Source organism: Hylobates moloch, unplaced genomic scaffold (assembly GCF_009828535.3).
Source record: "Hylobates moloch isolate HMO894 unplaced genomic scaffold, HMol_V3 SCAFFOLD_4, whole genome shotgun sequence".
Classification (NCBI taxonomy): Eukaryota; Metazoa; Chordata; class Mammalia; order Primates; family Hylobatidae; genus Hylobates; species Hylobates moloch.
The window spans coordinates 171,952,098-171,977,361 of record NW_026652279.1 but is presented as its reverse complement, the minus strand read 5'-3'; the positions used below and the strand labels follow the sequence as shown (position 1 = coordinate 171,977,361).

At 44.0% G+C, this 25,264-nt stretch overlaps 1 protein-coding gene across 12 annotated transcripts in view; it reads right to left on the bottom strand.

Annotated features, from left to right (window-relative positions):
- ARHGEF7 (Rho guanine nucleotide exchange factor 7) overlaps positions 1–25,264 on the bottom strand; it is a 190,833-nt gene that overhangs the window by 149,867 nt on the left and 15,702 nt on the right. For 6 of the 12 annotated variants that reach the window (XM_032151319.2, XM_058438074.1, XM_032151317.2 and 3 more), the window contains exon 2: positions 1,883–1,969. In XM_032151319.2, coding sequence (XP_032007210.1) covers positions 1,883–1,969 — 87 coding nt within the window. Of the gene's footprint in view, positions 1–1,882; positions 1,970–2,127; positions 2,214–25,264 lie in introns of those variants that run through there. The other 6 variants (XM_032151326.2, XM_058438078.1, XM_032151324.2 and 3 more) reach the window with 5 other exon arrangements.

The following is a 25,264-nucleotide window of genomic DNA, read 5'->3' as shown; positions in this document are numbered from 1 at the left end:
CCGACCTCATGTGATCCACCAACCTCGGCCTCCCAAAGTGCTGGGATTACAGGCGCGAGCCACTGCGCCCAGCCTCAATTTACTTTAAAACAAAACTTTTTTAAAAAGTCTTACACTAAAGTCAGATCATGTAAAAATTGAGTTTCAAAAGTATGTTAACATAAACAAAACTCAGTAGTTTCAAGAGGGTAATATAACAAAATCCCACACAAAGGTCAAGAAAAAGTAAAACTTGCCACTAGCAAGGCATATTATCACAGCCAATAAGGCAGCTGGATTACAGAATGACAAAGCTGATATGACAATGGGTATCAGGGAAAGACTACTGAAACACTGTCTTTTTCCCCTTTGAAAGGGCCCTAAGTTTCTTGGAATCTCGCCTAGCACTTTCACTTACGTGTAATAATTTCCTTGCCAACATGAAATACTACCAACAGTAAATTTCTTTGTGTTTACAATCATAACGCCAGTAGTACTTTAATCTATGAATTCTTACATGTCTAATTCAATTAAATAAACTTTCCATGTAACCTGCCCTCACAGATTTGATATTCTAGGTCTTCCGAGAAACCTAGAGCAAAAGACTATCCTTCGGGAAGGGAAACCTCTGTTGGGTTATCCTATATAACAGGTTCTACAAAGACGCTTTCATATACAGTTGTCCCTTTTTATCAGCAGGGAATTGGTTCCAAGATCCCCGTGGATACCAAAACCCTCAGCTGCTCAAGTCTTTTATATAAAATGGCACAGTCTCGTAAACATTAAATCATCTCTAGGTTATGTACACTACCTAGTACATTATAAATGATACGTAAATAATTATTATACTGTGTTGTTTTTTTATTTTGTTTTAATTGGTTTCCCCCTCCTCCAATATTTCCAATATTTTCAATCCAAGGTTGGCTGAATACACAGGTGGGTAACCTTGGATACGGAGGACCGACAGTACTCTCATCTGGGAGCTTGATTTTGCCCATCTCAGTTTACAGATAAGAAAACTAAGGTTAAGAGTGACAAAGTGGCAACATAAAAGGCAGGACTTAAGTACAGGACTGACTGCAACCACTTAAGCAGATCCCAAGAAAAGCAAAGCTAGATTTCTGTATTTAAAGCGCTACCCCAAGCGTAGGAAGAATCGCAATAGTAAATTAAAATGAAAGAGTTAAATTCCCAGAAACTGCCACTGAAAGACTGAAAAGACAATGGTTACTAAAGTGACACAACATTTTACAACAGGGAATCGAGACCCCGCCCAGTATGTTCCCCGACAGCATGTTTTATAAACCTCAGATACTGGTTAATGTGAATTCTCTAACCTAAACATTAAGTGTTGAGGGTACGGAAAAACCACCGAATTTCTGGTCTCAGGAAGAAAAAGCAGAGAAAGGAGTGCGGCTGGGAGAAGCAGGCGGAGGGCTGGCCCATTTTATTTCTGCACGACTTTGCCTGATCACCTGCTGAGGATTCTAAGGCCTGACCCAGACCTAGATGCGAGGCCGTAGATGACAATCTCTAAAAGCAGAGTTCATGCTGAGGCAGGTGCCAAGAAATCGGTTCACACCCCTGATAAACGGTTGTTGAAAATGTGTGTCACCTGCACCACCAGCGACCAGAACCACTCTTCCTCACTGGAACGAGGGCAATGTCTGGGGTTCCACACGCAGACTCCACCCTGCCCTGGGGGTGGCCCGCGCGCCGCCTCCTCCCGGCCGTTACCCAAACCCGCAACGCCCCGCTCCACACATCCCGGACCCCCGAGCGGCCGGGGAGGGTCGGACTCGGGAGCGGGGGAGGCGGGAGGTCCGGCTGGGGCGAAGCACCCACCCCGGGCCCAACCCCGTCTTCCCGGCCCCTCCCTCGGCCTGTGGCCGCCCGCGCTCACCTCCAGGCGCAGGGAAGCCCCGCAGCCGCGCAGGAACTCGCGGATGTTGCTCAGGCACTCGCTCTCGCTCCGGGGCTCCGGGTAGACCTGCAACACAGAGCACAAGCGCTGAGCGCCGTGGCCGGCAGCAGGGAGGCCGCGGACAAGGCCGAGCGACGCCGACGGCCCGCGCTCCCAACACAGCGGGCGACGCTGGCGAGCGGCCCCCGACGGCCTGGAGCGAGCCCGCTGCCCCAGATGCCAACCTGCTCAGCCGCTGCTTCTCCTCACCCTTTTTTCTTCCTCCGGGGCTGCACCAATCTCTGCCCCTTCCCGCACCAGGAAGCGAGCCCCGGCGCCGGAAGTGACGTCCTCAGACCGCGCCCCCGCCGGCCCGCGCGGGACGTCTTCGGCTGGCGCCGGGTGTTCGCCCCCGCGGAGGCAGCCCACCGTGCTTACCCGGCGAGCTGCTACCTCCTCCGGCCTAGTGCTGGGCTTCGGTCCGGTAGAGGGAGCCCACCCGTTGGCCCCACGCGCGGCCACCGCCGCCTCCTCCTGTCCAGTCTTCGGCCTCGACCCCAGCCCCGCGGACGGAGCCGACAAGGCCCGGCCCCGCGCGCGGCCTCCTCCCTGCGCCAGGTCCTTGGCCTGGCCCCGCAGACACAGCGCACCCGCTCGGCCCCGAGCGCAGACACCGCCGCCTCTTGGCTCCCGGTCCTGGGCCTCTCCCAAGTGGACGCAGTCTGGCCCAGAGGGGCCCCAGAGAACTCGGGCGGCTTGAGTAACCCCTGATTGTTGGAAGAGAACCTGGGATTTCTTCCCTTCTTTCCAGCCAAGGCTCATGGAGAGCGCAGTTAACGATTCTAATGCAATGACTTAAAATAATTAAGCAACATAAATTATGCATGTTGGGATTAAGGTGGAATGTTTTCCCAAGTATAAGCCACGTGCTTCATGAATGATTAACCGAAATAGACAGTTAACATGAAAACCAGTAAGTCAGCTGAGAAGAAACTGTGGATCCACCGCAGTGGAGGAGCGCAGGAAGGCACCTACAGACTCCCTAGTGCTTTGGTCCAAGGTAGAATTTTGAGGGCCACCAGCAACACATGTAAGGTGTTTGCACCTTACCCACGGCGAGAAACTAAGGAAACCAGAAACAGTACCAATTACTACAAAATTTTAAGAAGCCTGAGGCATACGAAAAACCGTTTATTTCGTTTTTTACTCTAAGGATTATTTTAACTGTAAGAAAATTTCTGTTCCAAATTACATGTGAAGACATTAAGCGTTGACATTTAAACTAATGCGTCATCTAGAACTCTAGCATTTCAGGACATTAAAGGCATTTTTGTCCTTCTGTACTGTAGGAGAAAATCACGACATTTCACCAGGCTACTCTCAGGCATACTGTGGTTTCATTTCATGATGCTCAGGTGTTTTAAAATTATACATCAAAACCAAGTGTTCAGCAATGCCAAAAGGGATGAAATGAAGTTTTTTTCTTTCTACAGTTGAAAAATTCCTACAAGCAAGTGCTGACATGTTTCCATCGAAATTGTACATTTTTTCAGTGGAATGGCAAAAGCAAAGCTGCTTCCTAATCCATTTTGCTCTTCTCTTTAAAATATTTTTCAAAAATTATCACATATCTAGGTAATACCTAATTTTTTTTCTTTATAGTTTTAAGTAGTTGTAAAGGATGTAATTTCTGACATTCTGATGACATTTTTAAATTAAACCATTGCATCCTTTATAAAAAATATATCCAATAGAATCTGAAGGTAATAGAAACATAATGCCCATTTCTCCATCTAAAAAGTTTCTGAACAAGTCAGACATTCTTTCTCCTTTAATTCATTCCACTTCACCCAAAAAGTTGTATCCTCATATAGTCTATTTTTATGCTTGAAACACACTCTTTTTTGACAAGTGACCTCTACAAATACAGTCAATCATCATTCAAAGAGTCTATTTATGAACTCAGCTACTTGCTAAAAATTATGTGTAACACAAAAATCAATACTTGAAGCACTCTCTCAGTCATATATGGACACATGCAGAACAGTGAAAAATTTGGATCACCTTATGTACGCGTTCCCAGCTGTGCTTGAACAAGGCCATGCTCTGCCTTCTTTTTTTAGTTCTCATTCTGTAAACATATGTCCTCTTCTCACTCTTAGTGTCACGTTTTTCAAATTTCTGTGCTTTCCGATGGTGAGTTCTCTGTTTCAAATGGCCCCCAAGCGTAGTGCTGAAATGCTGTCTAATGTCCCTAAGCCCAAGAAGGCTGTGATGTGTCTTAACAGAGAAAATACATGTGTTAGATAAGCTTCGTTCGGGCATGAGTTACAGTGCTGTTGGCCATGAGTTCAATGTTAATGAATCAACAATACGGTACATTCACATGTGTACGTGAGGCTCCTCCAGAAAGTGCTAAAGTAACATCTATAGTGCATGATGAAGCTATGGAAAAGATGGAAAAGCAGCTAAATTTGTGGATTCATGAGACCGCAACCAATAAAAAAAGTGTAGTGGGCAGTATTGTTGTGAGGCTGAAAGCCGAAGAAATTTACAGCCATGTTACCCAAGGTCAGGAAAATGTTAAACCCTTCTCAGCTAGTGCAGGCTGGCTGGCACGTTTCAAAAGGTGGTACAGCATGAAATCAAATTTTATACTTGCAGGCAAGGCAGGTTCTGCCATAAGGAGGCTGCGGAAGAATTTTTAAAATGCCTACTAAGTGTTATACGTGAAAAGGGTTAAAGGGTTATGTTAAAGAGCAGGTTTTCAATGCTGATGAGACTGCTTGTTTTATAAGAATGTTGGCAAACGAACCTATATAATGTAAATGGTCACTCAAGCCCCTGGCTTGAAAGCATTCAACCTTGCTATTGTGCACCAATGCCAAGGGCGACTTTAAGTGCAAACCTCTGATGGTGTACAGAGCCCAAAACCCATGAGCTCTTAAAGGGAAAAACCTGAACTGCATGCCAGTCCATTGGAGGTAGAACAGAAAAGCATGGATGGTATCTGAAATATTCTGGGATTGGTTCCACCACTGCTTCATTCCAGAAGTTGAATGATATCTCCAGGGCAAAAACCTTGCTTTCTGGGTCTTATTAATTTTGGATAATGCCCCAGTTCATTGCACGATGAACTTGAAAATGCTCACCCCAACAAAGAAGTTCTCTTCATGCCCCCAATACTACATCTCTCATCCAGCCCCTCAGGGCATAATACAAACTTTCAAGGCACACTACACGAGGAACTTTATTGTAAAGCTTATGAGGCTCTTGACACCAACAAGGAAGCCACCATGATAGACTACTGGAAATCACTCACTCTACGCAGCATTATTGATTATGTTGGCACAGCCTGGGACAGCATCAAGCAGGCTACTATCAATAACTGCTGGGAAAACATTTGGCCAGACTATATGAAAACTTTTCAAGGCTTTGCAGGTGTTTCAGAAAATATTTAAAAAATGTAAAAAAAACAATGCATATTGCATGGCAAATAAGTGGAGAAGGTTTCAACAACATGAAGGAAGAAGATGTGGAGGAAATTTTGTCAGAGAAGGCAGTAGAACCCACAAACAAAAACCTGGATGAGATGGCAAAATATGGCAGCATAGTCAGGGATGAAAGTCATGACAGTGATGAAAGTCACCCTAAGACTCCAAGAATTGTCCCTCTCACAGCAGCCAAAGTATCAGAATAGAATTCTGCCTTGGAAAAAAATTTTCAATGACATGTAAGAATGTGACCCTATACTTGAACGTAGCCTCACAGTTAAGCACCTCACTTCCACTGCATTTATCCCTTATTCTGAGATGCTTAAAGATTTGAGGCGAAAAGCCAGGCAGACAAGGCTGAACCAATTTTTCTAGCCAGTTTGACAGACAGTTGCCAACACCATCAACAAGTTGCAAAAGACAAACTCCTAAGGTAGCTCTGCCAGATCACAATGTGCTGCCCTTACTGACATCTTCCTCTTGTGCAGAGTGAGTTCCACCAGCCTCTTTTCATTTTCATGGGGCAAGCCAAGGTTGATAGGGTAAACCACAGTGCACTCACTGACCATCACACATCCTGCAGCTCCATTACAGTAAGACTTTAGTTAATGTGTGTAAAACTTTAAATGCTTAATCTTCACTTAATGATTTTTTCAGGACTTTATGTATTTGTTATTACTGTGCTATACAGTATAAAGCATGTTCACAGTATTCCATGTTATGTGAGTACTGTATATGTGTATTGTGTGCATGTGTGTACTTATGACTGAGAATTAAACTAGTACAGTCATAGGAGTACATAATGCTATAACTGAAACACAGTGTTTATTATAAAGAAATACTGCATATGACTAATTGTAAGAAATTTATATTAAATAAGCTATCTTCAAACAAAAATACACATAAAACAAGGTTACATATTGATTGGTTGGCAAAATGTTCTGGCCAGAGTCTTCGTGGATCCTAACGCTATATTTCTCCTCAGAGCAGTGTTGCATTTGTCAGTAATTCAATGATCAAGGTAACTTTCTAGAACATAACTACCACAAATAATGATAATTGACTCTACATTTAAGAGTATTAAGCCATAAGAATCTAATTGCTGTGATTTTTTTCTGAACTGAGTTAACACAACTATTATGAGTACACAAATGATGAAAACAATATGTTACAGTTTTTATAAATTATTACATATAAAAAGCAAAGTTTTATCTGGAAGTGTATTCCTTTTTCTTTTCTTTTTTTTTTTTTTTTTTCAGAGATCGTGGTCTCACTGTGCTGCCCAGGCTGGTCTTGAACTCCTGGGCTCAAGCAATCCGCCCACCTCAGACCCCCAAAGTGCTGGGATTACAGGCGTGAGCCATCACACCTGGCCAGAAATGGTTTTTTTAATGAAATGTATAGGGCTTTTTTTTTAGTTTGTTCATTTACCCATGAATGACTATCACTTTTTGCTAGAGTGAGGTATGGTCTAGCATCACTTGTTTTCCTATCTTGGAGGATTTTTATGCAAACCCTGAAAAACTTTGTTCACAAAAATAAATACTTGAAAATGGAAGGAGTTTTGTCATGATATAACTTAACTCTTTGAAGCCTTCTGAGTTACATGGACAAAGTCCAGATATGGTCTCTCGTAAGTTAAAAATATTTTAAATCATGTATTAACAACTTGATTAGGTCTCCTTTGATTTCTGTGAAAGCTAAGAAGTGGAAACCCCTGAGTAGCAAAATTTCAGGCGTTAAAGTCATTGACTTCTTCATACCATCAATATTTCTCATTGTCTCTTTGTTACATGGCCTGGAAGTTTTCCATCTTGCAGCAGTGCACCTCAGGAAGATGACAGGTGCAAAGTCTGCCTTTCTGTATGAAGTGGGAGAATGGCCATCGTGAGAGAGGAGATGGGACGGCCAAGCCAGCTTCATGTCTTCCATGGCTTCAGGCACCTTCTAGGGCTAGTCAGTTTTAGGTGACTGTGTATGTAAGTTGAGGGTCTGGAAGTGGATTCCCTTAAAACCATCCTGTGCCTGCATATCCCTTGAAAAATATTTCTGTACACGTACATGGGTACCTGTAGCAAGCTAGGTCAAAGAACACTGTACCTAAAACATATTTGTTTGGAAAACTGTAATGTCAAAGAGTCAAAACTTTATAGTAAGTAGTGCCTGGCTGTGTAACAAATATGTTATGTCACACTGGACAAGTCACTTGACCCCTTGGGTCTATGCCCTTGTCCCTGATCTAAGGCTAACACATCTTTTTGCACAGAGCGGCTGGGAGGATGAAATGGGTAATAAATTAATCCAGCAATATATTGGGCTTAGACTCCACGGCAGATGATGGCATAAGCACGGTGAATGCAAAGAGTGAGACGCACAGAAGCTTGCACACAGCATAGCAAGTGTGGCCACAGAGATGCAGACTCAGCACTACAGAAGCATGGCAGACGGAAAACTAAATTCTGCAGAGATAGGGCAGGGCTAGAGGCTTAACCAGCATCAAAGGTGACCTTTGAGTTGGGCCTGGAAGGGTGAAGAGGCAAATGGAACTGCATCTCAAAGGTGTGCCATTTTGGCAGTCCAGGGTGTTCTCAGGGATGGCGAGTAAAAAAGGGCAGCTGCAGTGGAAAAACATGTTTGGAATACTATGATACAAACAAGATGGCTGAAAGTCCCTTTAATATTTCACTGAAGAAGCTATACAAACGAATGGTAGCGAGCACGTGAAAAACGGTTCAACCTCTTTAGTCATTAGGGAAACGCAAATTAAAACCACAGATAACATAGGACCCCACCAGAATGGATCAAATGGAAAGGGCTGACAATATATCAAGTGTTGGCAAGGATGTAAACTAACTGGAATTCCCAGACACGACTAATGGGAGTGTAAATGGCATGCTTAGAAAACTGGCAGTTTCTTGCAAAGTTAAATATACATCTACCCTAAGACCGGCAATTCCTTTCCTAGGTATTTACCCAAGAGAGATGAAAGCATAGGTCCACTGAAAGCCATGTACAACAATGTTCATAGCTTTATTTATAATCAGCAAAGCCATCACAATTCAAAGGGGTGGGGACGTCTCCTTTTTCATGTAGTCTCCAGAAATATTCAGAAAACTCAGGCCTCAGATGACCAACAACTCTGCCCAGTTCACTTTTCAGAAATCCTGTGCCAAATTCTCCATGGTAATAAACTCCAGGCTTTTCCATCAAGAACTCTAACCAGGCAGAGGCATAGACAGTCCCAGAATGATTACAATTTTCCTTCAAAGTATGGCTTTTGTACTTAATATTTGATAAGCAGTGTGTGTGATATGAAAATTTGCTACAAATTAATCACAAAGCAACATTAACGTCAGACTTCAGAAGCGTCCACAGCTATCCAGTTTTCATGTCAAGTCCTTACCAACTACTCCAGGGCAGGAACAATCATCTCCACCCTCAACCAAAGCAGAGAGCCGACTAAGACAGCTGCCACCTCTCAGAAATTAAAGACTGTCAAACTTTGAAAGAGTTTGAGTAAAAAACCACTACAGAAGGAAGAACAGGCAGTTATCAGCAAGGCAAATAATTAACAGGTTCAATGTTATCTCAACAATTAAGATCAACAGTAGAAAATAGTCACATCTGAGAAGTATTTATCTCCCCAGGGAGATTCTGATTCTGCGTAGATCTGAAGTACAGCCCAGGAGCCTAGCGTCAGTGTGCACGTGTGTGTGTATGTTTAAAGTCTTCATCTGATTCTGATTTTCAGCCAGGTTTGGGAACCACTGGTATGGTATAACTCAGTGTTTCTTAAACACCTACATGCATCAGAATCACCTGGAGTAACACAGATTCAGTAGGTGGGGTGGAACCCAAGAATTTAGATTTCCAACAAGTTCCCTGTAGACATTGATGGTATCAGGACCATACTTACAGAACCTAGTGGTATATATAGACTGAATCTAGAAGTGTTCTGTTTTTTTCCTACTTGGAGAATAATGCAGACTCCCAACCACAGAACGAAGGTCACCCCAGGTCTTTGCCATCAAATCTCACACCCCAGCTATGAAAGATCACTTCCTCTGAATGCGTGTGGTTCTGTCCACAACTAGACCTACAACACAGCTGGACCTACTTGTGCACATCTCATCTCCCTCATTAGACATAAGCTCCCTAACTGCAGGGCCCACTGATGTCTCATGTTAAATAGTCAGCAACCGTGCACTAAATGACCTAACTCACTTAGGTCACCAAATCCACTCATCACAGAGTAAGTGAAACAAAGAACCTTAGCTGAAAGGGTCACAGAAAACTTTTGAGGTAGTTCTGGTATTTTACAGATGAGAAAACAGGGACTCAGAGAGCTGAAATGTCGTGTCCAAAACTACACAGCCCGTGGACTTCACCAACCTGCACCGACCTCTGAGGACTGCATCAACCAGGCCTCCCTGCTCTCTGGCTTCTGGTGGGGTTGAGCCAATAGGGAGCCCGGGCAGGACGCAAGGGCCTAGAGCGGTAGATGCTGGAGCTGGCTCACAGGGGGCTGTATGGGTCTCGCCCCGTCACACTGGTGCCTTGAAAGCCCTGGTGTAAGTACCTACGGCACAGAAATCAGCAAATGGTACACACCAGGGCCCCTGTCGCAGACAGCCAGGTGTTTAACATTTACCAACACACCACTGGCGGAAGACCATGGCTCCTGTCAGGCAGCCTCTCCTGTAACTACAGCTCTCACTGGCTGGAGAAACCCTGCTTCCCTTGACCTTTCCCTTCGGGGTCAGGGAGAGTTAATGACTTTTCAATCATTAACCCATCTCTTCTAGGTTGTCCTTCTTCCTGCCCTCACTTCACAAATCGTCTCCACCACCTCTGTTCGGTGTGCCATCTGTCTGTTTTCTGCCTGGCCCCTAACCTGGAGAGCGTCCTGGTGGCATCTAAAATTAGAACACAATGGAATGGCAAACGATTGGAAACAATCCAGAGGACAGATTAAATGAATTCTAATGCTTCCACAAACAGACTGTCACCACTACCATACAGCCTTTAAAAAAGGGGCAGCTTTATATCCTGATATGTTACAATCTCCAAGTTATGTTTGGTGCGGTAGGGAACATGGGGAACACTGTGGATAATATCTACCTTTTGTGTTTTTAAAAAAAAAAGCAAGAAGAAAATGTATGTAGGTGTTTAGAAATGCGTGGAGCTGTCTCTGCAAGCATATGCCAGACACTTCACAAGAGTTCCCTACAGGGAAACAGAATTGGGCATGGAGGACAAGGGAACAAGGGAAATTTGCTTTTCTCTCTCTACATATTGTACCCTTTGAATGTTGTCCCATGTGCAAGTATTATTAAATACATTAGAGAAAGAGACGATGACCACTCCCAATCTATTATTCTTCCCCTCAGGCCAACGTGACTCCCCCGTCACAGAACAGTCCTCAACACAGCTGGGCTGCCAGCGTGCTGGGGTCTTTGTAGGGCAGATCTCCACCATGTCATGCAGAGATGCAGTGCTAGGTTTGAAATCCTAAGTTCACCTTCTAAAAGTCTGCTTAGCATTCAATGGTTCATGTAATTTTTAATTACATGGTATTCACTGCTTTATTCTAATTAAATTGCAGCTGTCTTCTGATCAGGAATTATGCTCTTCCACGGCACTCTGGCTCATTCCACAGTCAATAATGTTAAATGGAGTGAAAATGTAGGTCAGTGGAGCTAACTTGGAAGTCTCCAGGACAACTCTTCTTCCAAATCCATTGGAAAACATGAAGCAACAGGCAGAAATGCCAAGGATTTGACTGTTAAATACCAGATAAGTAAGCTGCTCCCCCCAAAAGTCTTTAGCATACTAAGCAAGTCGTTTACTGGAAGAAATTTAAACCTTTTATAAAGCGTGTTTCTCTTTTGCATTCCTTCTTCAAGAAATCCCAAAGCCCAACTCTAAATGAAATGCTGCAGCCATCTGGGAACAAACAAATTGTTTTCCATGAGTATGGAACTGGCCAGATTATAAAGGGTAGTAATAGATACAAGTGTACAAAACCTCCAGTTCCCAGCTAAATTCAGATATGCCAGAGACATGAAATGTCAAAGAGAGACCAACAAGACTACAGTGCTTCAACTGACTCATGCATCCCCTGAGGCTTCGTTCTCACAAACTCTAAAAGCACAGTTTAAAATCCCTCAGAGTTGGTGGCAACAGTCCCAAATTCATACCACTGCCAAAAATGGATAACAAAATATTTAAAGATAAAACTTCATCAGATAACCCAGAATACATTTCACCATTGAGTCATATTTTGTTCTCCCAGTACTGTTAGATGAAAACATAGCAGTTGTATCTTAATTGTTGAGTGAGAGTGAGCTGGGAAACAGCACGTGCCCCGCCACCCCTCAAGGTCAGGCTGCGGCGATGCAGATCCCCAGGAAGCAAGTGCAGATGGGATGGGCACGGTTGACATCTCGCCACTTCCATCGGCAGCTGCCATTCCATGTGCCCTTGAAGGATCTGGGTACAAGAGAACTGAGAGCAGTACAGATTCATAAGACAACTTAAGTTGAGTCTTGTGGTCGAAGATTGTTCTTTCACCTGTTCACATGGAATAATTGTCTTTTTTCTTTCACCTTCATGCTTGTGACCTAATGGAAACAGACTGTAAATGATGGCATGGCATTCTGTGTATCAGACCTGCCCATCACTTTCTTGTTAAGCTCCCTTGCTCTATTGTTTCCGACCCTTTAGCCTGTTCCCTCTCCCATTGAGTGCACTTCGGCATGGTTGGTGATTATTTTCTTATTGCCCATTGTTAAAGACACCTATGGAGAAGGTTGTGGTCTCTGACGGAAATGTGCTAGTGAATCCAAGGTGGGTACTGGCTGTGTAGTCATTGTCTGGGTGAGTTTCAAAACGAGGCAGGGTCATGTCCACCCTCAGCACAAGCAGTCTGTTCTCTGCCAGGATGCTGCCTCCTGTATCTACTCTCTGCCTCACCAATAACCCAACATCCTATCCTTGACCAAGGCACCTCAGTGAGAATGGCAGCTCCTGTCCCTGCAGTCCCAAGTGCTACTCCGCTGTTCATATTTGTGTTCTCAGACGTCTACGTTTTTTTTATGGTGGTGCTGCATTTGTTTGCCTCCACTATTCAGATTTGCTTCTGAAGTGTCCTCCTGCCGTCCAGCTCCACACACAGTGAAGCCAGGGGGCAAGAGTGGGAGCTCCGCAGTAGTGCACTGTTTTGTTCCTGGCCCTTCCCACTCAAGAGTCTTTGGTTCGAAGCTGTGTTTAATGTAAGTTCAAGTCTCAGAGCCACCTAAGAGAAGACTGAACCTGACCACCTAGGAAGAAATCTGTTTTCATCCCCATGTTAACTTGTGGGGGATTTGAAGGCATGCAAAGAGGCAGGCTCATTTTAGAGAGGAGATGGTGAAGCAGGAGGGAGCCATTCACCCAGAGGAAGAAAGTGAAATAAAGGGGCTGGAAACAGCTGAGGACATCCACAGTTAAGCATATCTCTCTATAAATAGCAGTTGAGCCTGCCCTAGAGAGAGAGGTGAGAGGATAGGAAGAGAGGGCAGGAAGCGTTGGCCAAGGACACTTGTGGGCTATAAAAGCCTCTTGCATGAAAGACAGGCCAGTTGGGACTTTCATATTATCTGTGAGGAATAGAAAGGTTGACAAAAAGATCATTATTACCCAAAACTCAAGTAGCAGCAGTGTGGGCTGAAATAAATAGGGCCATAGCTGTGAATAAGATGTGTGGCAATCTGTACTTGGGAAATGCATTTTTTAAAAACCACTTAGAAACACTGATCTTCATTACTTAAAGATAAGGCTGCTAATGTATACACAAGAATTCCATTTGGTTCATATTACTATCATTATTTATAATTTGCCTGTAATGTCACTCCTCCACTCAAAACCGTTAAAAGCTCCCCATTTCACTCAGGAAAAGCCAAAGTCCTTGAGAGAACAAGAAGACAAGCCACCGACAGGGAGGAGATATTTGCAAAACAATCTAATCAATAACTTGTATTCTGAATATACAAAGAACTCTTAAAACTCATTAAGAAAACAACTCAGTTTTAAAAATGGGCAAAAGATCTGGAAAAAACACCAACAAAGATACACAGATGGTAAATAAGCACATGAAAAGATGTCCAATATCATATATATTAAAGGAAATGTAAATTAAAACAAGGAGATGCCACTGCATACCTATTAGAATGGCCAAAATCCACAAAACTGTCAACACCAAATGCTGGCAAGAATGTGGAGCAATGGAACTCGCATTCATTGCTGGTGGGAATGCAAAATGGTGCAGCCACTAGAAGGCAGTTGGGCAGTCTCCTACAAAGCTAAACGTAGGCTTACCATATGATCCAGCAATTGTGCCCCTTGGCATTATATTTACCCACGTGGGGCTGAAAACATATGTCCACACAAAAACCTGCACACATTTGTTTATAGCAACTTTCTTCACAATTGCCAACACTTGGAAGCAACCAAGATGTACTTCAATAGGTGAATGGAGAAAAAACAGTGGTACATCATACAATGGGATTATTCAGTGATAGAAAGAAATGGGCTATCAATCCATAAAAAAAAATACGGAGGCCGGGCGCGGTGGCTCACGCTTGTAATCCCAGCACTTTGGGAGGCCGAGGCGGGCGGATCACGAGGTCAGGAGATCGAGACCACGGTGAAACCCTGTCTCTACTAAAAATACAAAAAATTAGCCGGGCGTGGTGGCGGGCGCCTGTAGTCCCAGCTACTTGGAGAGGCTGAGGCAGGAGAATGGCATGAACCCGGGAGGCGGAGCTTGCAGTGAGCCGAGATCGCGCCACTGCACTCCAGCCTGGGTGACAGAGCGAGACTCCGTCTCAAAAAAAAAAAAAAAAAAAATACGGAGGAACCTTAAATGCATATTGCTAAGTGAAAGAAGCCAATCAGAAAGGCTACAGAATGTGTAGTTCTAACTGTGTGACATTCCGGAAAAGACAAAACTTTTGGAGCTTCCAGGCAGCTGAATACATAGAGGTTCCTGGAGGGGGCACACCCAGGGAGGGCATGGAAGCTGTGCGACCCTTCCCCCATAGCTCGCACTACATGTCTCTTCATCTGTAGCCTTTACAATATTCTTATAATAAACCAGTAAATGTAATTTTAAAAAAAGCCCATGGGGACATTAAAAAGATCAACAGTTGCCAGGGGTTGAGGTGAGGGAGGGATGACTAGGCAAAGAGGACTTCAGGGCAGTGAAACTACTCTGCATGATATTATGCAGTGGCTACATGTCATTATACACTTGTCAAAACCCACAGAACATACAACACACAGTGAACCCTAATGGAAACTGTGAACCTTAGTTAATAATGAAGTATAAGTGTCAGCTCATCAATTGTAACAGGTGCATCATACTAATGTAGGGTGTTAATGGGGGAAAGTGGGTAGGCAAAAGAAGGGACTATATAGGAACTCAGTACTTTTTGCTCAGTTCTTCTGGAAACCTAAAACTACTCTAAAAAATAAGGTCTAGGCTGGGTGTGGTAGCTCATGCCTAGACCTTATATGTAATCCCAATATTTTGGGAAGCCAAAGCAGGAAAATCACTTGAAGCCAGGAGTTCAAGATCAGCCAGGGCAACATAGCAAGACCCTGTAGCTACAAAAACATTAAAAATTAGCTGGGCATAGTGACGTATGCTGTAGTCCCAGCGGCTCAGGAGGTTCACTGGAGCCCAGGAGTTCAAGGCTAGAGTGAGCTGTGATCTGCCACTGCGCTCCCTCCTGGGCAACAGAACAAGACCCTGCCTCTAAAAAAGCAAACAAACAAACAAAAAAAGGTTAATAATAAAAGGCCAAGTCCTTCGAATGGCCAAGCAGGTACTACACAATTGCTCCCTTGTTCCCTCCTTGACCTCATCAGCCAGCTACCACCCTCCCCACTCTCACTGGCCTCTGCTGTTCTGGAACTCGCCAGGCAGGCTTCTACCCCAGGACCTCGCACTAGCTGTTCCCTCTGCCTGCAACACCATCCTCCCAGATCTTCACATCACTCCTTTCTTCGCTCCCATTCATCAAGTCTCTGTTCACGTCACTTCTCAGTAACACCTCCCCGATAACCCGATGTAAACCTGCACCACCGCCCTAAGTGCTGGCGCTTCCCACCCGCCACCTGCTGTTTTCCTCCATAACACATATCACTGGTAAATGTACTGTCTCATTGATTTCTGTGTGGTGTTTACAGAATCTCTCCCTGCACTATACAATACACGCTCCAGCTGCGGCGTATTTGGTCTGTTTGGATGACGGTTGTATCTTAACAGATGGCATATACAGACAGGCACTTGGTATATTATTTGTGAATTAATGAATGAAGGACCTGTGCCTGTGACACCCTAATAAATCACTTGATTATGGCTATCAAAAGTGAAGTTCAGTGATGCTGACACAGCAAAAAGTAATATACCAAAAAGTAATATAATTGGTCTAATGTGAGAATTGGATGTTTAAGACAGGAACTATCCCGAAAAAGACTTGGAAATATGATCACTGTAGACAAAATGATAGAGATAAATGAAAGATTGTCTAATTTTACCTTAAAAGTTTCACCCCTCCCTGTTGAGACTGATGGCTGCATCCTGTTGCCACTGGCTCTGCCTGCGGCCAGCTGCCCATGGGCTTCCCAGTGCTCTCCCAGGACTGCCCCCCTGCAGGCCCATGGCTCAGTTTCCTCTGTGCATGGGCATCAGTTCAGCCAGTGCTGTCCAGAGCAAGTTCTGATTACAGCTCCTGTCTCCCTATTGCTAAGGAAAATCGCAGGCCCCAAATTGGGTTTCCCCCTAAGCAGCTGGCCTGCTCCTGCAGCCCACATCAGGCCCCTGTCTGCTGCCAGTACGCCACGCAGGCACCCGCCAGTGCTCCATGCAGGCACCTGCCAGTGCTCCATGCAGGCACCCACAAGAGCCACAGGTTTCACAGGGTGGCTCTTCTTCTAGCAAGGGGGACAAAACATGCTCTGAAGGCCTCCTGTGATTCTGACAGTTCAGAGATGAGAGAGACAGAGACATAGACACAGAGAGGGAGAGACAGAGAGATAGAGGATGTCACAGATACAGAGAGACAAAGAGGGGAGAAACAGAGTCACAGAGAGACACAGAGGGAGAGACAAGGAGCCAGCGAGGGAAGGGAAGAATCCTGTTGTCATTCCCACGCTGTCTGCCGTCCTGCAGACGTCCTGCCACCCCGGGCAGCCCTTGCTTTCTGAGGTCTGTTTTCTCTCTGTTGTCCACACTGAGCCCCTTCCTTGATGAGTCCACGATCAAATTCACTAATCAATCTTCTGCCATCTCTACTGTACCTTTGAGCCCATCCAGTGAGTTTTATTTCCATTATTCTATTCAGTTCTATACTTTTAATTTCCTTTTCGTAAGTTTTATTTCTTTGCCGAGATGTTCCATTGTTTCATTTGTTTCCAGAGAACCTGTCATTGCTTTTTGAGCCCTTTTCATGATGGCTGCTTGGAAATCCTTGTCAGGTGATTCCAGCGCCATTCATGAAAGCAGCCACGGTCACCAAAGGCTTCAGCAAAACCACCAGGGAATGAACCGTCTAGAAAAGGAGCTTCTGTGTCAGCTGGAGCCAGTTCTCCAGACCCAGCTCTTTCTCTATGATGCAGTGTTTTCTCCTATGGCCAGACTTGGGGGTGGGGTGTTGTCAAAATTGTCATCATTTTCTCCATATTCAGTTCTTACAAATGGACCCTCAATTGGCCACTGAATTGCAAAGCATACGCTGGACTGAAATTGAGCAATGTGTCTTTGGTTTTGCCGAAAGGACAGTGCAAACGGTGCAGGCTGCTTCAGACCTTGAGTACAAGGGCATCCCCAATTTAAGGACAGGAAAACCCACCAACCCTTCGAGTTAGAAAGAGGCTATGGCTCAGCTGAACTCCACAACATGAACTGCTTCCTTGATGAGCAGCCGTTTGCCCAGCTGTGTTTTTTGGTTTTTGTTTTTGAGATGGAGTCTCGCTGTGTCATCCAGGCTGGAGGGAAGTGGTGTGATCTCAGCTCACTGCAACCTCCACCTCCTGGGTTCAAGTGATCCTCCCACCTCAGCCTCCCAAGTAGCTGGGTTACAGGCATGAGCCACCACACCCGGCTAATTTTTTTTGTTTGTTTTTGTTTTTTGAGACAGAGTTTTGCTCTTGTTGCCCAGGCTGGAGTGCAACAGTGAGATCTCGGCTCACTGCAACCTCTGCCTCCCGGGTTCAAGCGATTCTCCTGCCTCAGCCTCCCGAGTAGCTGGGATTACAGGCACATGCTACCACGCCAGGCTAATTTTGTATTTTTAGTAGAGATGGGGTTTCTCCATGTTGGTCAGGCTGGTCTCGAACTCCCGACCTCAAGTGATCCGCCTGCCTCAGCCTCTCAAAGTGCTGGGATTACAGGCATGAGCCACCGTGCCTGGCCCCAGCTGTGTTTTTGAACTGGCAACCCAGACTCTTCCCTGAGGCTGCCCTTAGTTCCCACAACCAGGCAACATGGTTGATTTACTCTTCCTTAAAAGCCTCGGCATTAAAAAGCATCTTTACCTAAAACAGTGTGACTTCGTCTTCTGGTCATTTTTTGTGACTCAATATCTTTTTTAGCTATAGTTCTTCCCAACACTAATTTGATTATTTCACTGATGTCTCCATACATGCCTCAATTTAGTAACATATTTCATCAAATCTTGTACAAACCTCCTGAGCTTGGCCTCTTAATGGAGATTGTTTCTCTTCTGTTGCATGAAAAAAAAAACATACATTCTTTTTTATTTTAAAAAATTATGCACAGAAACAAATGGGATTCCAATTTTTCAGATAAATTCTGAGTCCCCTTCCAACCCAAGCACGATGTCTTTTCTGTCTCTCTGCCTCCATGCCTAAATACTCCAAAAGCCCATGAGGAAGCAGCACTCGGGGTCTGCTCTGTCTGGAACTAGGAATGTACTAGTTAGGAAACTTGTTAAGCATGAGGATGGGGAGGGCACACCAAGGTGAGCGAGCAGCCTGTGCCACCCACGGAAAAAATGCCCAGGTGAGCACACCGTGGCCTCCTGTCTGCTTCAAGGGTCATGCACAGCATCTGGCTGGTCCAGGTCATGGTGCTGCTGGGCTAATGAGCTCAGTGGGCTAGCTCAGTGATTCTCAATTATGGCCCCAAGACCAGCAGCACCAGCACTGCCTGAGAACTTGTTAGAAAAGCAGATTCTCCTCATAAAATTAGTTACGGAGGATTCCCTCTTTTTCTGTTGATTGGGATAGTTTCAGAAGGAATGGTACCAGCTCCTCCTTGTACCTCTGGTAGAATTCGGCCGTGAATCCGTCTGGTCCTGGACTTTTTTTGGTTGGTAAGCTATTAATTATTGCCTCAATTTCAGAGCCTGTTATTGGTCTATTAAGAGATTCAATTTCTTCCTGGTTTAGTCTTTGGAGGGTGTATGTGTCGAGGAATTTATCCATTTCGTCTAGATTTTCTAGTTTATTTGCATAGAGGTGTTTATAGTATTCTCTGATGGTAGTCTGTATTTCTGTGGGATCAGTGGTGATATCCCTTTATCATTTTTTATTGCATCTATTTGATTCTTCTCTCTTTTCTTCTTTATTAGTCTTGCTAGCAGTCTATCAATTTTGTTGATCTTTTCAAAAAACCAGCTCCTGGATTCATTGATTTTTTGAAGGGTTTTTTGTGTCTCTATCTCCTTCAGTTCTGCTCTGATCTTAGTTATTTCTTGCCTTCTGCTAGCTTTTGAATGTGTTCGCTCTTGCTTCTCTAGTTCTTTTAATTGTGATGTTAGGGTGTCAATTTTAGATCTTTCCTGCTTTCTCTTGTGGGCATTTAGTGCCATAAATTTCCCTCTACACACTGCTTTAAATGTGTCCCAGAGATTCTGGTATGTTGTGTCTTTGTTCTCGTTGGTTTCAAAGAACAGCTTCATTTTTGCCTTCATTCTGCTATGTACCCAGTAGTCATTCAGGAGCAGGTTGTTCAGTTTCCATGTAGTTGAGCGGTTTTGAGTGAGTTTCTTAATCCTGAGTTCTAATTTGATTGAACTGTGGTCTGAGAGACAGTTCGTTATAATTTCTGTTCTTTTACATTTGCTGAGGAGTGCTTTACTTCCAACTATGTGGTCAATTTTCGAATAGGTGCGGTGTTTTGCTGAGAAGAATGTATATTCTGTTGATTTGGGGTGGAGAGTTCTGTAGAATTTTAGACCAATATCCCTGATGAACATCGATGCAAAAATCCTCAATAAAATACTGGCAAACCGAATCCAGCAGCACATCAAAAAGCTTATCAAGTGGGCTTCATCCCTGGGATGCAAGGCTTGTTCAACATACGCAAATCAATAAATGTAATCCAGCATATAAACAGAACCAAAGACAAAAACCACATGATTATTTCAATAGATGCAGAAAAGGCCTTCGACAAAATTCAACAGCCCTTCGTGCTAAAAACTCTCAATAAATTAGGTATTGATGGGACGCATCTCAAAATAATAAGAGCTATTTATGACAAACTCACAGCCAATATCATACTGAATGGGCAAAAACTGGAAGCATTCCCTTTGAAAACTGGCACAAGACAGAGATGCCCTCTCTCACCACTCCTATTCAACATAGTGTTGGAAGTTCTGGCCAGAGCAATCAGGCAGGAGAAAGAAATAAAGGGTATTCAAATAGGAAAAGAGGAAGTCAAATTGTCCCTCTTTGCAGATGACATGATTGTATATCTACAAAACCCCATCGTCTCAGCCCAAAATCTCCTTAAGCTGATAAGCAACTTCAGCAAAGTCTCAGGATACAAAATCAATGTACAAAAATCACAAGCATTCCTCCACACCAATAACAGACAAACAGAGAGCCAAATCATGAGTGAACTCCCATTCACAATTGCTTCAAAGAGAATAAAATACTTTTCAACTTACAAGGGATGTGAAAGACCTCTTCAAGGAGAACTACAAACCACTGCTCAATGAAATAAAAGAGGAGACAAGTGGAAGAACATTCCATGCTCATGGATAGGAAGAATCAATATCGTGAAAATGGCCATACTGCCCAAGGTAATTTATAGATTCAATGCCATCCCCATCAAGCTACCAATGACTTTCTTCACAGAATTGGAAAAAACTACTTTAAAGTTCATATGGAACCAAAAAAGAGCCTGCATTGCCAAGTCAATCCTAAGCCAAAAAAACAAAGCTGGAGGCATCACGCTACCTGACTTGAAACTATACTACAAGCCTACAGTAACCAAAACAGCATGGTACTGGTACCACAACAGAGATACAGACCAATGGAATAGAGCAGAGCCCCCAGAAATAATACCACACATCTACAACTATCTGATCTTTGACAAACCTGACAAAAACAAGAAATGGGGAAAGGATTCCCTATATAACAAATGGTGCTGGGAAAACTGGCTAGCCATATGTGGAAAGCTGAAACTGGATCCCTTCCTTACACCTTATACAAAAATTAATTCAAGATGCATTAAAGACTTAAATGTTAGACCTAAAACCATAAAAACCCTAGAAGAAAACCTAGGCAATACCATTCAGGACATAGGCATGGGCAAGGACTTCATGTCTAAAACACCAAAAGCAATGGCAACAAAAGCCAAAATTGACAAATGGGATCTAATTAAACTAAAGAGCTTCTGCACAGCAAAAGAAACTACCATCAGAGTGAACAGGCAACCTACAGAATGGGAGAAAATTTTTGCAATCTACTCATCTGACAAAGGGCTAATATCCAGAATCTACAAAGAACTTCAACAAATTTACAAGAAAAAACAAACAACCACATCAAAAAGTGGGCAAAGGATATGAACAGACACTTCTCAAAAGAAGACATTTATGCAGCCAACAGACACATGAAAAAATGCTCATCATCACTGCCCATCAGAGAAATGCAAATCAAAACCACAGTGAGATACCATCTCACACCAGGTAGAATGGCCATCACTAAAAAGTCAGGAAACAACAGGTGCTGGAGAGGATTTGGAGAAATAGGAACACTTACACTGTTGGTGGGACTGTAAACTATTTCAACCATTGTGGAAGACAGTGTGGCAATTCCTCAGGGATCTAGAACTAGAAATACCATTTGACCCAGCCATCCCATTACTGGGTATATACCCAAAGGAATATAAATCATGCTGCTATAAAGACACATGCACACGTATGTTCATTGCGGCACTACTCACAATAGCAAAGACTTGGAACCGACCCAAATGTCCAACAATGATAGACTGGATTAAGAAAATGTGGCACATATACATCATGGAATACTCTGCAGCCATAAAAAATGATGAGTTCATGTCCTTTGTAGGGACATGGATGAAGCTGGAAACCATCATTCTCAGCAAACTATTACAAGGACAAAAAACCAAATACCGCATGTTCTCACTCATAGGTGGGAATTGAACAATGAGAACACTTGGGTACAGGAAGGGGAACATCACACACCAGGGCCTGTTGTGGGGTGGGGGGAGGGGGGAGGGATAGCATTAGGAGATATACCTAATGTAAATGATGAGTTAATGGGTGCAGCACACCAACATGGCACGTGTATACATATGTAACAAACCTGCATGTTGTGCACATGTACCCTAGAACTTAAAGTATAATATATATATAAAGAAAAGCAGATTCTCTGCCCCATCCCAGTCCTACGAAATCAGGAACTCTGGGGGTAGTATCCAGTGATCGATTTCCACAGGTCCTTGGGCAGTCTCACATACACCCAAATTTACAAACCATATAACCACCTAGACAAAAGAAAAAAAAGATGGAAGAATCATCTTACTTGAAAACAACTTGGAAAAACATGTACTGCCAATTCTGATGTCAGTGACATCACTAACACTTCCATATCTGATGGACAAAAGTTCATGTTGAGCAGGTCTGCCATTTCTGACTATAAAAGGAGGAAAACCAAACCAACCGAGATATTTTCCACCCATAAGCTGAAACATATGCATATATGTGCATGCATATACACGTGTATCAACATGTGTATAGATATGCACGTGTTCATGTATGTTTACGTATGTGCATGTGTATGTCTGCATATGTGCATATCCATGTATATAGGCATATGTGTTTATAGATATGTGCATATAGAGGTGTGTACATACTGGATGTATATATGTATATATGTATGTATATATATGTGTGCATTATATAATGTGTATATGCATGTGTGTATGCGTGCATGTGTATATATAAATATGTACACATATACATGTATATATACATGTGTGTACAGATGCATGTGTGTATATGCATAGATGTGTGTGTACTTATGTATGTACATGTATGTGTGTGTGTACATCATTCTCCCTTCCCTCAATATCCCTACCTTACTCCCAATAACACTCTCTACCCACCTTCCTCTAAAAAAAAAAGGATTAAAAAGAAAAAAGTAAGTGGTGAGTTTACTTCTCCCACACATGGAGGCAGAACTGAATTGTTCATGTTTTAATGCTTTGAATTAGAAAAATAATTCCCCAGGACATTACTTACATTTACAGCGGTTATTTAGGAACTATATTCCCAATAAGCACCACTGGATTTGCTTCATCTCCATCTATTTAGCATGATATGTAACACACTGTGAGCATTTTCTAAAGGGAAAGAAAAAGTAAATCCCAGGAGAGACACAAGTGTATTCATAAAATCCTCACACAGATAGTCCTCAATTTGCACCTGAACTTTCTAAAACTTATACATTGACTTCCCTAAAATGCCTTAATGATATCAAATCTAGACTTTCAAATGTCACCTGCAAAACAGAGACTCAGCAGAGAGCAGCTGGTTTTGGCAGTGTCCCCATCCTGACCTCAGAAGCCATTCACTATCAGATGAATCAAAGGGGAAATATTAAACACCTGACATCAATACATTTATAAGCTGGAGATGAGAGTCTTAGACATTTTGAGAGTAACAAACAACTGTTCATGCTCAATGCAACACTTATTGGCCTTAAACCACCAGATGCATCCATCAGGAAGGAAAAGAATACACTTTAAAACGTGGGAAAGGAAATAAAAAATGTGAGACATTCTCCGCTAAAGCTGTTGAAAGGGATACAGTTTGCTAGAGCCTCCTTTATCAAGAAAAACACGCTGACCCTCACTGAAGATCACTTCCTCTTAACCAAACATTCAAGACAGTTAATGAGTGCCCTAATCTCCCGCTCAGTTCCCTCCCAATCGCTACAGGTGCATGCACCCCTTCATGGGTGGGTTTCCACGGGGCCCACCGTCCACCCCCTCACTGAGTCCACCCCTCTCTCATACTCCACAATTCTATTCCAACATTTCCACTCCCCTCGGCGACTGCCAGGCTCCCTCCCAGCCCCCTCTTCAGTCCTGGGCACGCCCGCATTGCTCCAGTATGTGGGCTCTGGGTGTGTGCTGGCCAGTTGTCCTAGAACAGCTAGGAATAGCACCCTCCTTCCCACCCAGCACAGGCCAAAGCCGGCAGACAGTCTTCTGAATTGCACTCACCTGACCTCTCAGAAACACACCAGCACCCTGGTCCCCTGACCTCAGGTCACTGCCCGTCTCCTAATGGCCTCTGACCACCCTGCCTTAGTCTCTCTCTTCAGGCTCATCAGCACTGCCTGGTTGTTCATCTCCACCCTTCCCAAGGCTGGCCCTCGGCCTTCTCACGTTCACACTTTAACTGCCCTGTAAGAAACCTTACAAGTCCTTCAGCTTCAGTTCATATCTCTGTACTACGAGTCCCACGTGTATGCTTCAGTCCAGGGGGCCTCTAAGCTCCAATAGCTTCATGCGGATGCCTCCAAGGACACACCCAACCCTGAATCCATTCCTGATCTCCTTGCCCCAAACCTAGGTAAGCCTCGCCCAGGGCTCCAGCACAGGCGACTGCCCCATCTATCCTGTTGTGCAACCAGAAACCCAGGAGTCACTCTAAGCACTGTCCCCCTGTCCGCTTGCCACTGCACCCTCCTGGACTCCCTCAGTGCCATCCCCATCTCCTTGTCAGCACTGCCTCCACTCTAGTCCAGGCTCCCACAGCTCTCCATGGGCAACCGTGGGAGTTTCATAACCATCTTCACATCCTCCGTCCTGGGCTCATTTCATCTGTTCTCCACGATATGGCTACAGTATTGTTTTCAAAACACAGAGCTGATCATATCATTCTCCCATTAAAAATTTGAAAAGTATCAAAACCTTTAAAAACTAAGGGCCCACCAGCCCTGTGCTGCCTGGCTCTGCCTGTCTCTCCGTGTCCCCTCAGTTCCAGCACTACCCATCCAGGCCTTTCCTCACCACTCCCAACAAAGCAGGCCTCGTCTTGCCCCAGGCCTCGAAGGGCCCCTCTGTCTAGGGGTGCATGCCCCTCCTCTTACGACAGCTACCCATCAGTCAAAGGGCAACTCAAATGCCACTTCTTGAGGACAGCTTTCCCCAAACCGCCACTGGGCCCCCATCTGCCAAGGGGCATAGTTTCGTCTGCTGCGTGTTTGGAAATCTGTCTCTTGCCTCAGAGCACATAGCTCATGTGTGATACAATCAGTTCGTGTAATTCTTTTCATGTTATTCTCCTCCATTAAATAGTATGCGAGTCTATTTCTGCGAAATCTCCAGTTCCTCGCACTATCCTTGGAACATAGTAAAGATTTGATGAGAAAATAAACAAATGAATCAATAAATGAGCTGTCAATAAATCCCTTCCCCTAATAAAACATAAGTACACAATTTACCATTGCACATTAAAATTCTATATGTTTTCTAAATTCACGATTAGGTTCAAAAGTAGGGGACAGCAAATAAAATGAGTTAAAGCTCCATTACACTCAACAAAAATGTAATTATGCT